Here is a 15,967-nt window from a genome sequence, read left to right as displayed (position 1 = left end):
CTGTTGACCTCGCTACCAAAAACTTTTTTGATAAAGCCATTTGTCGCATTGGGACAACCTGTATAAGTTTAGTTTTTTGGGACACACTGTAGTTCAAGGTAATTAGCATAGGTGGCAGCACTGGGGGGAGTGTGTTGAGAAAAAATGATGGAGGACATCTGAGATGCTGTGAGCACATGAAGAAAAGAAACCTGAATATTATGATGAGAAGATGAATATAGACAGTTTTATTGAATTACAAGAGTTAGAGTTGAGTAATTATACAGTCCTACCCCGACATTAGGTCTCTCCGACCGGATAGTGGAGCAGTGAGGTGACATTTGAGAACTGTAAAAAGTGAGAAACCATGTGCTATCCATGTACATTTTGTACAGAGTTGGCCTGTGCATTTGGCCTATGCTAGTATGCTGCTCAGTGCAAATGCATATGCATGCTGAAATCATCCAAATGAAGGACTGCTGTTGCAATTTGGATGCCGTTAAGACGACAAGAGAACATTAATTGTGCTGTCCCTCCATCAACCTTGGATTTTGGAACACCACGTCAGTTCAAATCCGAGTGAGCTTTGAGCACAGGCAGCATGCTGAGGAAGAGTCAAGTGACATTCAAAGTCCAGTTGTATGTCACATCGATGGTCGCGGATTGTCGAATTCCTGTCGTTGCTGATCCCACCAACGCTTGAGTTTCGTCGAGTCACCGAGTCGGAGAACACTGTCGAGTTGTCGTGTTCTCAACATCCCAGCATTGTCGAGTAGCTGGTACATCGTCGATGAGCATCATTCGCACATCATTTGCCAAATTCGTGGCTGATGTGATCCTACACAAGAGTGTGTTGAGCGTCTAACGAGTCGAGTCGGAGAACACTGTCGAGTAATTGTGTTCTCAAAGCCAGACGATCAACGAGTTTCTTCGTTCCTCGTCCCTGTGTGAGAACTGTCGTTCTCAACATCGAGCAATCGTCGATAGCTGTTAGCATCGTCGTCATCTTTGAGCATCGTCAATTTATGCTCAATATCCGAGTAACACTTCCACCCAAGTTCAAGGTCATCCGATGTCCATGCCGTGCTGCATTGATGAACTGAACTGTTTGAACCGAGCACCAGCCTCTGATTCCAAGAGACATTACCGAGTTAGCGAGTCACCATCTTCCAAGGACTGCTACATTCCAGCTTTGTGCATTGTTGTCACACACATGATATGCATGAACTAATATTTGAATTCTCTTTCAGATATTGAGTAAATTTATGAACTTTGCCTAGTATTTGGTATAGAAGTTGGCCTTTTACTGTGGGATTTCATTGTACATGTACATTGTAACTGTGTCTTGAGTTTTTGAGCATCTAGTCTAGGTTTGAGTAGGCCTTTGTACTAGAATCACCACATGAGTCTATGCTTTAGGTTGTAAGTTGACCTACTGCATACTACGAGTTATGAGTATTTCTTCTGACTAAAAGCTGTATTTGGTCTTGAGAATCTTCGCTGCAGTTACAGGTTGTAATTTGACCTTGCTGCACACTAACTTGAGTTGAGTTTGAGAATCTTCGCTGCAGTTACAGGTTGTAATTTGGCCTTGCTGCACGCTATCTTGAGTCGAGATTGAGAATCTTCGCTGTAAGTAGAGGTTGTAATTTGACCTTGCTACACGCCAACATCGAGTTGAGTTTAGAGTCTCACTGTGGGTTTTGAGTGACCTTACAGTGTTAGCAAGTTTACCACATCAGTGTTAAGTGGAGAATTTGCGTCTTTCTTGAGTAGAACACACGAGTTGTTGTTACGTTGTCATGCTTATGAGTAGGCCTTGGTGAAACTTGGAATATCACTTTGCGAGTTCATAACACCCAACGTGTACGGTGTTAGCAGTGCCAATTCATCTTGCATATTTTAGTTGCATTTCAAGCCAACTTCTATGCTACCATTTTGTATTGTCGCTTTCATGTGTTCACAGCTACACTTTTCCTAAGGTTCTATTTTGCAACGTTTCATCTGAGTTTATCTGGGGTTTGAGAAATTTCTTGTGCTGCTCTCTATGCTGTTCATGATACTACAGGGTTGAGTTCATGTCATATTGACACAGGGAATTTATCAACTGGCTGAAATTCCAAGGGTTTAGATTGCTACTGTGCTTATTTCAGTCATTCTCTCTGAGATCTGAGTTTTTTGAGTTTTGAGTTTTGAGTAAACTGCAACCATGGGTGAACCACCAACCTTGCAATCACTGTGTGATAAACGCAAAATATGTCGCGGGAAGTACACTCGACAGGAAAACACTGTGACAAGGTATTACAGGGAAGCATGTAACTTGTACGACAAAGGAGATCGCGTTACCCAGTTTGAGACAGCCGTGCGAAAAACGGGTAATGCCATGGAAGAGCTGAATGCGGTCTACGGTGAATTGAAGGACGTACAGACTGAGGTGGACTTCCATCCTGATTTAGGGAAACTGAACGATGAAGCCTTGAGAGTTGAGACTGAGTCAGAGGAGAGGTATCGCACCCAGTACTACGACATTTCTGCCATGGTTCAACAACTGCAAGCGGATGCTGAGAAGGAGAGGCGTACCCCGTCGGAGAAGTCGAGTGATACTTTCACACCTGAGCACTTTGCCGCCGCCATGAAGGAGACCCTGGAATCAGTACAAACAGGAATTTCTGGTGATCAGTTAGAAAGGATTCTAGGGACCTTATCGCACAAGAAGCGTTATGTTCAGATACCGAAATTCAAAGGTGATGTCGAGTTGTTTGACCAGTGGAAACAACTGGTAGAGACTGAATTAGAAAAACCAGGCTATAGCGAGGTGGAAAAGACCCACATAGTCATATCATTAGTTGATGGAGAGGTATCCAAACTCATCAGTGGACTAAAGGATCCAAGTTCAGATGACATCCTTGAGTTTTTGGAGAATAGGTACGGAGATGTGTTGACAAAGATCCAGAAGGCAGTGAACGAGATTGCTGCAGTGCCTGCTGTCAGTTCGCCCTCAGCAAAGGATCTTGATTCTCTCTACAACCTGCTTAATTCCAACTGGAATTACATCATGAAACGAACAGAAGATGACAAACACGTGGTAAGGGCAAGCTGGATCTTTACAGCCCTTGTCCGACCAAAACTGCCAAAGGGACTTCTCAAAAAATGGGATGGAGAGATAATCAAAGAGGAGAAGTCGATGGGGACGACGTCGGAATTACCGATACGTTTCGACACTCTTTTGGAGAAGCTGCAAGATGCCGTCAAGGTTGCGAGGCGAACGGAGCCAAGCAAACGAGATAAACCCGAGAAGGAGAAGGAGAAAGAGAAGAAGTGGGTTAAGGATTACCAGAAGGAATCTAAGAAGCCTACAGGTCATGCTCTTCAGATATCTCAGAGGACACCGAAACCCAACAAGGAGGAATCGTGCATATTCTGTCAACTTAGGCACTTCTCATCAAGTTGTCCAACAGTGAAGTCGATGCCTGTGTCAGAGCGAGTTGAGAAAGTGAAAGCGTCAAAGGCATGTTTCAACTGCTTGCGGACTACTCACTTTGTGGATGCATGTCGGTCATCTAGCTGTAAGAATTGCTCGAGGAAGCATCACACACTCTTACATTTCGACAAGCAAGGAGGAAACAAGACTGGGAGCAACCAGGAAACATCGAGCGAAAAGGAGACAAGTGGAGATGGTAACAAGCCTGAGGAGACCGTGAAATCACCCCACTACTTCGTGAAAGCCAGAGAGACAGATGGTGAAGTACTGTTACAGACAGGCCTAGCGAAATTGGAGTCGAGGAATGCAGTCGCACATGGACGAGTTCTCTTTGACTCAGGGAGTGGAGCCACATTTGTCAGCAAGCGAATGGCAAGGAGTTTGCAGCTGCATGGTCAACCAGTTGCAGCAGAGTTTACCTTAGCAGGAGGAAAGGTCATGACACTTGATACCCAACGAGTCAAGTTTCATTTGTCGAGCATACTACCCAAATGGAAGGGAGAGACGTTCGAAATCATCGCCTATGTTCTAGAAAATCCATGTGCTGATATCAATGAAGTCAATGAGGATTTGTCAAAGATTGAACAGCTGAGAGACCTCCAGATAGCTGATGAGTTCCCGAGAAAACGTCAATCGGTGGATGTTCTGTTAGGAATCCAGGATTCAATGAAAATCTTACAGGATAAGAGAGTCTTTGGATCAGGAAACAGTCTTTCAGCGCAGAGGAGTCACATTGGTTGGATCGTGTCCGGAACCTGTCCCGCTGATCAGGAAAGCCACACAACGTTGCCAGTCAATCATTCAACATTTCAACTGTCCAGCGAGATAGACATCGCGACCAAGCACTGGGAGACGGAGCACATAGGGATCCTACCAAATGAGAAAAACCAGCACCTCTCAGAGCTTGAGACTGAAGCCCTGAGACAGCACAAGGAGAAAACAATCAAGATCAAGGATGGTTATGAGACAGGATTGTTGAAACATCCGGAGTGGAAGGATAAAATTCTGAAATCAAACAAACAACAAGCAATGAGGAGACTTGGTAGTCTGGAGCAGAGACTGAAAAAGGATCCTACATTGTCAGCGAGATACCAGGAGCAAATCAATGAGTTGATCAAGAAAGGTCGAGCGGAACGAGTGAGTGAGGAAAAGGAGCCGGAGGATCGTAGTGTGTGGTACTTGCCCCATCATCCAGTAGTGAGAGAGGACAAGACGACAACAAAGGTTAGAATCGTCTTCGATGGATCGATGAGAGGCCGGGATGGAGTATCACTCAACGACACCTTATTACCAGGACCTGCCCTGCAACCTGACCTTCCTGGAGTTTTGATGCGATTCAGGCGCCACAGAATTGCATTGATAGCGGATATCGAAAAGATGTTCCTCCAGGTAAGTATGAACGAGATAGATCGAGATAGCCAGAGATTCCTATGGAGAGACTTGGACACGGATAAGGAGCCGGAAGTTTTCAGATTGACCACAGTCACCTTCGGATTAACGTCTTCGCCATTCTCAAGCATCAAAACTGTGCTAGATCATGTCGCGGCACATCGTGAGGAGTACCCAAAAGCTGCTGCAGAGATTGAGGAGAATATCTTCGTGGATGATATTTTGAGTGGAGATGAGGAGGATAATGAGGTGGCGGAGTTGGCAGTTGGACTGAAGGAGATTCTGAGCCCGGAATGGAACATGAGGAAGTTTCTATCCAACAAACCAGGAGTTTTGTCAGGTCTTGCCAAGGAAGACATCGCGTCGGAGCTCACAGAGAAGATGGTTGGCGAAGAGATCTCAACAAAGGCGCTGGGAGTCAGATATCGACCCAAGGAGGATGTTCTCATGTTCTCATTTGTTGACAAAATGGAGGATGTGGAGATCGAGACCAGGAGAAGTGTGTTGAAACAACTCCATCGGATTTATGATCCACTTGGCATGCTATCGCCCTTTGTACTCAAGGCTAAGCAAATTTTCCAACAATCATGGGTCACAACTGGAGGATGGGACGACGCGCTACCATCGGAGATAGAGGAGGAGTGGAAACGCTGGAAATCTGAAGTGACACTACTGGACAGCATCAAGATACCGAGGTGTATTGTGCCTGCTGACTTCCAGGATCCAGTATATTTCCTACACGGCTTTGGAGATGCATGTGAGACATCATACGGAGGAGTGGTCTATTTGACTAGCCAGGATTCAACTGAGAGACGTCACGTTGCTCTACTCAGCTCAAAGACCAGAGTAGCACCCCTGGGAAAGAGGAGGAGCATCCCGGAACTGGAGCTCATGGCATCACTGGTGACAGCAAGGTTAACAAAGTATGTGGAAAGAGAGCTCAAGCTTCCGATTGCTTCAGTGAATTGCTGGACAGATTCCAAGGTTGTCACACACTGGTTAAGCAAGCCACCATACAAATGGCAAACATTTGTCGCAAACAGAGTAGCTGAGATTCAGAACTTAGTGCCACCCTGCAACTGGAGACATGTTCCAGGAAAATGGAACCCTGCGGATCTTTGTTCCCGAGGACTTACTGCTGAGAATCTGGTTGAATCTTCATTGTGGTGGAATGGTCCATCCTTCCTGACTGAAAGTGAAGAACAGTGGCCAGAACAAGAGAAGAGCAAGAAGGAGGATGAGGAAATAGCTGACTCGAAAGCCAAGCCCAAACTTCGTCAGATTGGTATTGCTGCTGTAGCCAAGACGGATATTGCTGCTGCTGAGAAATACATTGAGAAATTCTCATCATACCAGAAGTTCATCAGGGTAATGAGCAGAGCGAGGAGTTGGATTAGGATCCATAGGTCCCGAAAGGAGGGGAGAGATCAAAACGAGGGGAGAGAAACTGACAAGGAGAAAAGCATTCCAGGAACAACTCTCAATGACAGACGTCAGGAGGAGCTGCACTGGATCAGATGGGCTCAATCGCTCAAGTATCAGGAGGATATTGAGGAATTGAAAGCCGGACGACAGGTCACCATGGAGAGTAAACTGGCTCCATTGAGCCCAGAGTGGGACGAGAAGGATCAAGTGATGCGAGTGGGAGGTCGTCTTCATTACGCCCCATTGCCGGAGGAAACTAAGCATCCCATCATCTTGCCTGCTCACAACCGATTTGTGGATAAGTTAGTTCTGTACTACCACCAGATTAACCTACACACAGGACCAGCACAAACCCTGGCTTTCTTGAGAAACAAGTGCTGGCTTATTCATGGGAGACAGGAAGTGAGACGCATTCTTCACAAGTGCAAGGCTTGTAAGGATCCAGAGGAGATTGAGCAAAAGATGGCGCCGCTGCCTGTGGAAAGAGTGAGCATGAGTCTTCCTTTCACGCACATAGGATTAGACTATGCAGGACCTTTATACGTAAAGATGTCCAGAGATGAGACAACGAAGGCTTACATTCTGATCTTCACGTGTATGGTGACTAGAGGAGTGCACCTGGAACTCACACCAGATCTTACTACAGAAGAGTTCATGGCTGGGCTGCAGCGCATGATGAATCGCAAAGGGAAATGTGTATTCATTCTCTCTGACAACGCAAAGACATTCAAAAAGGCAGACACCTTGCTGAGGATTCTTTACAAACAGAAGAATGGAAAGAACAAGCTTAATGAGGAGATAACAGGAAAGGGAATAACATGGCGTTTTATCACGGAGAGAGCCCCATGGCACGGAGGATTCTATGAGAGACTCGTGCAAAGCGTCAAGAAACCACTGAGGAGAGTGCTTGGGAAAGCACACCTGACATACCTTGAGATGCAGACTGTACTCTCGGACATCGAAGCACAACTGAATTCTAGACCCCTGACTAGTGTCTCTGCAGACAAAGAGGATTGGTCGCCTATCACTCCAGGACACCTGATGATTGGCCGGAGCCTACAAGTTCTGCCTGATGCCTCATTGGCAGGCCATACTACCGTCGCAGTGAGCAAGAGATGGGCCTATAATCAGCACCTGTCAAGGATCTTTTGGAATCGATGGACGAAGGAGTATTTGACTGAGCTGAATCAACTGAGGAAGTGGACTGAGGTTCGAGATAACCTTCATGAGGGAGACGTTGTTCTAGTCGCTGAGGACAACACCAGGAAGCTGGATTGGAAGCTTGGAAGAGTGGAGGAGATCTTTCCAGGACGAGACGGTCTTGTGCGCTCAGTACTGGTGAAGACGAAATCGGGATTGATGAGACGTCCAGTACAGAAGCTGAGGCTATTGGAGACCACCATTGTGCCAGAGGATGTTGAAAGCGATTCAGATCCAGATTAGCCAATGTTAGTGGAGTATTGTGACTAGAGACATTCTATGAGCATTGAGAACTACAACATATACAAGAAAATACAACTAAGGGTTTCGTTCACTTAGTAAATACTTTATTCGAATTGTGGAGTACGAGTAGAGAGAATAGTTCAAGCGATATTTGCCAGTTGGTATTTCGCATAATTCGTTTCAATATTTTAGCCAGTGTTGCAGTAAGCGTGAAATTTTCGGTGCTCAGATTTCAGAGGGGAGTATGTCGCATTGGGACAACCTGTATAAGTTTAGTTTTTTGGGACACACTGTAGTTCAAGGTAATTAGCATAGGTGGCAGCACTGGGGGGAGTGTGTTGAGAAAAAATGATGGAGGACATCTGAGATGCTGTGAGCACATGAAGAAAAGAAACCTGAATATTATGATGAGAAGATGAATATAGACAGTTTTATTGAATTACAAGAGTTAGAGTTGAGTAATTATACAGTCCTACCCCGACACCATTCAAACATTAAAATCAACTACGAACATTATCTATAATATCACCGAGCTATATAAATGCGATATATCAAGAAATAACTGTCGCATTATCGAATTATACGGTTAGCTTGGAACTATTTGTACCCAATTACCCTTCCGCCAGTGTATAACCTCGTCACAATCATGGCGCTTCTTCAATATGCCGACGACTTGACCAACGACAATCCCGGTCTACCATTAAAGCCTTGATGGCCTCGGCGGTTAGACGGTTACACTGTGGAATGGTTGGTCACGAGTTCGAACCCCGGCGAATCTATTTTTTCGAGATTTGTGAAAAATGTTCTCGCTATTATTCATTCATGTACGTTTATCAGGCGCGGATACAAGCGGGTGTACCAAACGCAAGGCTCCTAATTGATGTAAACGTTTTTAATATACCACTCATGAAATTTTGGAACACACCTGTCCAGGAATGTTGATGAGAAATGCAAAGCACGCTCCCTCTTCTTCCAGTTCGCCGGCCCTCTTATGCCACCACCTTATACCATTATGAATATTATCACGAAGAAAACCCCTTCACCCGAACTTTTCAAGCTGAACTACACACTGATTTAGGTGTTCGAGCACTCCAGAGAATGGTTTGACATGTCGGCGCTAAATTCATTATCAGTGATGAGCATTTAGTTTGTAACTACACTGATGAGCTGCAGGCGGATAGATTCAAATTACATATCATCTTCCTGGTCACCTAAATCCCACACCCAAACTGTCCCTTCAAAGCACGTGCACGGAGCTAAATAAATACGATTGCCGTGTGCTTGCGCACTTCCGACTACAAAGGAATCGAATCTCAATTCAAATCCGCCATTGCTGACATCATTGGCGCCAAAGACTATTTCTTTTGACCCTGTTGACCTCGCTTCCAAAAACTTTTTTGATAAAGCCATTCAAACATTAAAATCAACTACGAACATTATCTATAATATCACCGAGCTATATAAATGCGATATATCAAGAAATAACTGTCACATTATCGAATTATACGGTTAGCTTGGAACTATTTGTACCCAATTACCCTTCCGCCAGTGTATAACCTCGTCACAATCATGGCGCTTCTTCAATATGCCGACGACTTGACCAACGAAAATCCCGGTCTACCATTAAAGCCTTGATGGCCTCGGCGGTTAGACGGTTACACTGTGGAATGGTTGGTCACGAGTTCGAACCCCGGCGAATCTATTTTTTCGAGATTTGTGAAAAATGTTCTCGCTATTATTCATTCATGTCCGTTTATCAGGCGCGGATACAAGCGGGTGTACCAGACGCAAGGTTCCTAATTGATGTAAACGCTTTTAATACACCACTCATGAAATTTTGGAACACACCTGTCCAGGAATGTTGATGAGAAATGCAAAGCACGCTCCCTCTTCTTCCAGTTCGCCGGCCCTCTTATACCACCACCTTATACCATTATGAATATTATCACGAAGAAAACCCCTTCACCCGAACTTTTCAAGCTGAACTACACACTGATTTAGGTGTTCGAGCACTCCAGAGAATGGTTTGCCATGTCGGCGCTAAATTCATTATCAGTGCTGAGCATTTAGTTTGTAACTACACTGATGAGCTGCAGGCGGATAGATTCAAATTACATATCATCTTCCTGGTCACCTAAATCCCACACCCAAACTGTCCCTTCAAATCACGTGCACGGAGCTAAATAAATACGATTGCCGTGTGCTTGCGCACTTCCGACTACAAAGGAATCGAATCTGAATTCAAATTCGCCATTGCTGACATCATTGGCGCCAAAGACTATTTCTTTTGACCCTGTTGACCTCGCTTCCAAAAACTTTTTTGATAAAGCCATTCAAACATTAAAATCAACTACGAACATTATCTATAATATCACCGAGCTATATAAATGCGATATATCAAGAAATAACTGTCGCATTATCGAATTATACGGTTAGCTTGGAACTATCTGTACCCAATTACCCTTCCGCCAGTGTATAACCTCGTCACAATCATGGCGCTTCTTCAATATGCCGACGACTTGACCAACGAAAATCCCGGTCTACCATTAAAGCCTTGATGGCCTCGGCGGTTAGACGGTTACACTGTGGAATGGTTGGTCACGAGTTCGAACCCCGGCGAATCTATTTTTTCGGGATTTGTGAAAAATGTTCTCGCTATTATTCATTCATGTCCGTTTATCAGGCGCGGATACAAGCGGGTGTAACAAACGCAAGGCTCCTAATTGATGTAAACGTTTTTAATACACCACTCATGAAATTTTGGAACACACCTGTCCAGGAATGTTGATGAGAAATGCAAAGCGCGCTCCCTCTTCTTCCAGTTCGCCGGCCCTCTTATACCACCACCTTATACCATTATGAATATTATCACGAAGAAAACCCCTTCACCCGAACTTTTCAAGCTGAACTACACACTGATTGAGGTGTTCGAGCACTCCAGAGAATGGTTTGACATGTCGGCGCTAAATTCATTATCAGTGATGAGCATTTAGTTTGTAACTACACTGATGAGCTGCAGGCGGATAGATTCAAATTACATATCATCTTCCTGGTCACCTAAATCCCACACCCAAACTGTCCCTTCAAATCACGTGCACGGAGCTAAATAAATACGATTGCCGTGTGCTTGCGCACTTCCGACTACAAAGGAATCGAATCTCAATTCAAATTCGCCATTGCTGACATCATTGGCGCCAAAGACTATTTCTTTTGACCCTGCTGACCTCGCTTCCAAAAACTTTTTTGATAAAGCCATTCAAACATTAAAATCAACTACGAACATTATCTATAATATCACCGAGCTATATAAATGCGATATATCAAGAAATAACTGTCGCATTATCGAATTATACGGTTAGCTTGGAACTATTTGTACCCAATTACCCTTCCGCCAGTGTATAACCTCGTCACAATCATGGCGCTTCTTCAATATGCCGACGACTTGACCAACGAAAATCCCGGTCTACCATTAAAGCCTTGATGGCCTCGGCGGTTAGACGGTTACACTGTGGAATGGATGGTCACGAGTTCGAACCCCGGCGAATCTATTTTTTCGAGATTTGTGAAAAATGTTCTCGCTATTATTCATTCATGTACGTTTATCAGGCGCGGATACAAGCGGGTGTACCAAACGCAAGGCTCCTAATTGATGTAAACGTTTTTAATATACCACTCATGAAATTTTGGAACACACCTGTCCAGGAATGTTGATGAGAAATGCAAAGCACGCTCCCTCTTCTTCCAGTTCGCCGGCCCTCTTATACCACCACCTTATACCATTATGAATATTATCACGAAGAAAACCCCTTCACCCGAACTTTTCAAGCTGAACTACACACTGATTTAGGTGTTCGAGCACTCCAGAGAATGGTTTGCCATGTCGGCGCTAAATTCATTATCAGTGCTGAGCATTTAGTTTGTAACTACACTGATGAGCTGCAGGCGGATAGATTCAAATTACATATCATCTTCCTGGTCACCTAAATCCCACACCCAAACTGTCCCTTCAAATCACGTGCACGGAGCTAAATAAATACGATTGCCGTGTGCTTGCGCACTTCCGACTACAAAGGAATCGAATCTCAATTCAAATTCGCCATTGCTGACATCATTGGCGCCAAAGACTATTTCTTTTGACCCTGTTGACCTCGCTACCAAAAACTTTTTTGATAAAGCCATTCAAACATTAAAATCAACTACGAACATTATCTATAATATCACCGAGCTATATAAATGCGATATATCAAGAAATAACTGTCGCATTATCGAATTATACGGTTAGCTTGGAACTATTTGTACCCAATTACCCTTCCGCCAGTGTATAACCTCGTCACAATCATGGCGCTTCTTCAATATGCCGACGACTTGACCAACGAAAATCCCGCGGTCTGCCATTAAAGCCTTGATGGCCTCGGCGGTTAGACGGTTACACTGTGGAATGGATGGTCACGAGTTCGAACCCCGGCGAATCTATTTTTTCGAGATTTGTGAAAAATGTTCTCGCTATTATTCATTCATGTACGTTTATTAGGCGCGGATACAAGCGGGTGTACCAAACGCAAGGCTCCTAATTGATGTAAACGTTTTTAATATACCACTCATGAAATTTTGGAACACACCTGTCCAGGAATGTTGATGAGAAATGCAAAGCACGCTCCCTCTTCTTCCAGTTCGCCGGCCCTCTTATACCACCACCTTATACCATTATGAATATTATCACGAAGAAAACCCCTTCACCCGAACTTTTCAAGCTGAACATCACACTGATTTAGGTGTTCGAGCACTCCAGAGAATGGTTTGACATGTCGGCGCTAAATTCATTATCAGTGATGAGCATTTAGTTTGTAACTACACTGATGAGCTGCAGGCGGATAGATTCAAATTACATATCATCTTCCTGGTCACCTAAATCCCACACCCAAACTGTCCCTTCAAATCACGTGCACGGAGCTAAATAAATACGATTGCCGTGTGCTTGCGCACTTCCGACTACAAAGGAATCGAATCTCAATTCAAATTCGCCATTGCTGACATCATTGGCGCCAAAGACTATTTCTTTTGACCCTGTTGACCTCGCTACCAAAAACTTTTTTGATAAAGCCATTCAAACATTAAAATCAACTACGAACATTATCTATAATATCACCGAGCTATATAAATGCGATATATCAAGAAATAACTGTCGCATTATCGAATTATACGGTTAGCTTGGAACTATTTGTACCCAATTACCCTTCCGCCAGTGTATAACCTCGTCACAATCATGGCGCTTCTTCAATATGCCGACGACTTGACCAACGACAATCCCGGTCTACCATTAAAGCCTTGATGGCCTCGGCGGTTAGACGGTTACACTGTGGAATGGTTGGTCACGAGTTCGAACCCCGGCGAATCTATTTTTTCGAGATTTGTGAAAAATGTTCTCGCTATTATTCATTCATGTACGTTTATCAGGCGCGGATACAAGCGGGTGTACCAAACGCAAGGCTCCTAATTGATGTAAACGTTTTTAATATACCACTCATGAAATTTTGGAACACACCTGTCCAGGAATGTTGATGAGAAATGCAAAGCACGCTCCCTCTTCTTCCAGTTCGCCGGCCCTCTTATACCACCACCTTATACCATTATGAATATTACCACGAAGAAAACCCCTTCACCCGAACTTTTCAAGCTGAACTACACACTGATTTAGGTGTTCGAGCACTCCAGAGAATGGTTTGACATGTCGGCGCTAAATTCATTATCAGTGATGAGCATTTAGTTTGTAACTACACTGATGAGCTGCAGGCGGATAGATTCAAATTACATATCATCTTCCTGGTCACCTAAATCCCACACCCAAACTGTCCCTTCAAAGCACGTGCACGGAGCTAAATAAATACGATTGCCGTGTGCTTGCGCACTTCCGACTACAAAGGAATCGAATCTCAATTCAAATCCGCCATTGCTGACATCATTGGCGCCAAAGACTATTTCTTTTGACCCTGTTGACCTCGCTTCCAAAAACTTTTTTGATAAAGCCATTCAAACATTAAAATCAACTACGAACATTATCTATAATATCACCGAGCTATATAAATGCGATATATCAAGAAATAACTGTCACATTATCGAATTATACGGTTAGCTTGGAACTATTTGTACCCAATTACCCTTCCGCCAGTGTATAACCTCGTCACAATCATGGCGCTTCTTCAATATGCCGACGACTTGACCAACGAAAATCCCGGTCTACCATTAAAGCCTTGATGGCCTCGGCGGTTAGACGGTTACACTGTGGAATGGTTGGTCACGAGTTCGAACCCCGGCGAATCTATTTTTTCGAGATTTGTGAAAAATGTTCTCGCTATTATTCATTCATGTCCGTTTATCAGGCGCGGATACAAGCGGGTGTACCAGACGCAAGGTTCCTAATTGATGTAAACGCTTTTAATACACCACTCATGAAATTTTGGAACACACCTGTCCAGGAATGTTGATGAGAAATGCAAAGCACGCTCCCTCTTCTTCCAGTTCGCCGGCCCTCTTATACCACCACCTTATACCATTATGAATATTATCACGAAGAAAACCCCTTCACCCGAACTTTTCAAGCTGAACTACACACTGATTTAGGTGTTCGAGCACTCCAGAGAATGGTTTGCCATGTCGGCGCTAAATTCATTATCAGTGCTGAGCATTTAGTTTGTAACTACACTGATGAGCTGCAGGCGGATAGATTCAAATTACATATCATCTTCCTGGTCACCTAAATCCCACACCCAAACTGTCCCTTCAAATCACGTGCACGGAGCTAAATAAATACGATTGCCGTGTGCTTGCGCACTTCCGACTACAAAGGAATCGAATCTCAATTCAAATTCGCCATTGCTGACATCATTGGCGCCAAAGACTATTTCTTTTGACCCTGTTGACCTCGCTTCCAAAAACTTTTTTGATAAAGCCATTCAAACATTAAAATCAACTACGAACATTATCTATAATATCACCGAGCTATATAAATGCGATATATCAAGAAATAACTGTCGCATTATCGAATTATACGGTTAGCTTGGAACTATCTGTACCCAATTACCCTTCCGCCAGTGTATAACCTCGTCACAATCATGGCGCTTCTTCAATATGCCGACGACTTGACCAACGAAAATCCCGGTCTACCATTAAAGCCTTGATGGCCTCGGCGGTTAGACGGTTACACTGTGGAATGGTTGGTCACGAGTTCGAACCCCGGCGAATCTATTTTTTCGGGATTTGTGAAAAATGTTCTCGCTATTATTCATTCATGTCCGTTTATCAGGCGCGGATACAAGCGGGTGTAACAAACGCAAGGCTCCTAATTGATGTAAACGTTTTTAATACACCACTCATGAAATTTTGGAACACACCTGTCCAGGAATGTTGATGAGAAATGCAAAGCGCGCTCCCTCTTCTTCCAGTTCGCCGGCCCTCTTATACCACCACCTTATACCATTATGAATATTATCACGAAGAAAACCCCTTCACCCGAACTTTTCAAGCTGAACTACACACTGATTGAGGTGTTCGAGCACTCCAGAGAATGGTTTGACATGTCGGCGCTAAATTCATTATCAGTGATGAGCATTTAGTTTGTAACTACACTGATGAGCTGCAGGCGGATAGATTCAAATTACATATCATCTTCCTGGTCACCTAAATCCCACACCCAAACTGTCCCTTCAAATCACGTGCACGGAGCTAAATAAATACGATTGCCGTGTGCTTGCGCACTTCCGACTACAAAGGAATCGAATCTCAATTCAAATTCGCCATTGCTGACATCATTGGCGCCAAAGACTATTTCTTTTGACCCTGCTGACCTCGCTTCCAAAAACTTTTTTGATAAAGCCATTCAAACATTAAAATCAACTACGAACATTATCTATAATATCACCGAGCTATATAAATGCGATATATCAAGAAATAACTGTCGCATTATCGAATTATACGGTTAGCTTGGAACTATTTGTACCCAATTACCCTTCCGCCAGTGTATAACCTCGTCACAATCATGGCGCTTCTTCAATATGCCGACGACTTGACCAACGAAAATCCCGGTCTACCATTAAAGCCTTGATGGCCTCGGCGGTTAGACGGTTACACTGTGGAATGGATGGTCACGAGTTCGAACCCCGGCGAATCTATTTTTTCGAGATTTGTGAAAAATGTTCTCGCTATTATTCATTCATGTACGTTTATCAGGCGCGGATACAAGCGGGTGTACCAAAC

General features: G+C 44.0%; 1 protein-coding gene across 1 annotated transcript; it reads left to right on the top strand.

Annotated features, from left to right (window-relative positions):
- The first annotated feature begins 2,188 nt into the window (after window positions 1-2,188).
- Window positions 2,189-7,717, top strand: LOC135483944 (uncharacterized). Its single transcript, XM_064765019.1, has one exon. It carries the CDS (start codon window positions 2,189-2,191, stop codon window positions 7,715-7,717), a length of 5,529 nt encoding a protein of 1,842 aa, XP_064621089.1.
- Window positions 7,718-15,967: the final 8,250 nt, after the last annotated feature.

Source organism: Lineus longissimus, chromosome 2, assembly GCF_910592395.1.
Source record: "Lineus longissimus chromosome 2, tnLinLong1.2, whole genome shotgun sequence".
Taxonomy (NCBI): Eukaryota; Metazoa; Nemertea; class Pilidiophora; order Heteronemertea; family Lineidae; genus Lineus; species Lineus longissimus.
This window is presented reverse-complemented; position numbering and strand designations above follow the sequence as displayed.

Excerpts from the sequence above, each read along its gene's own strand:
- LOC135483944 (XM_064765019.1), top strand. The coding sequence starts at position 2,189 with ATGGGTGAACCACCAACCTTGCAATCACTGTGTGATAAACGCAAAATA.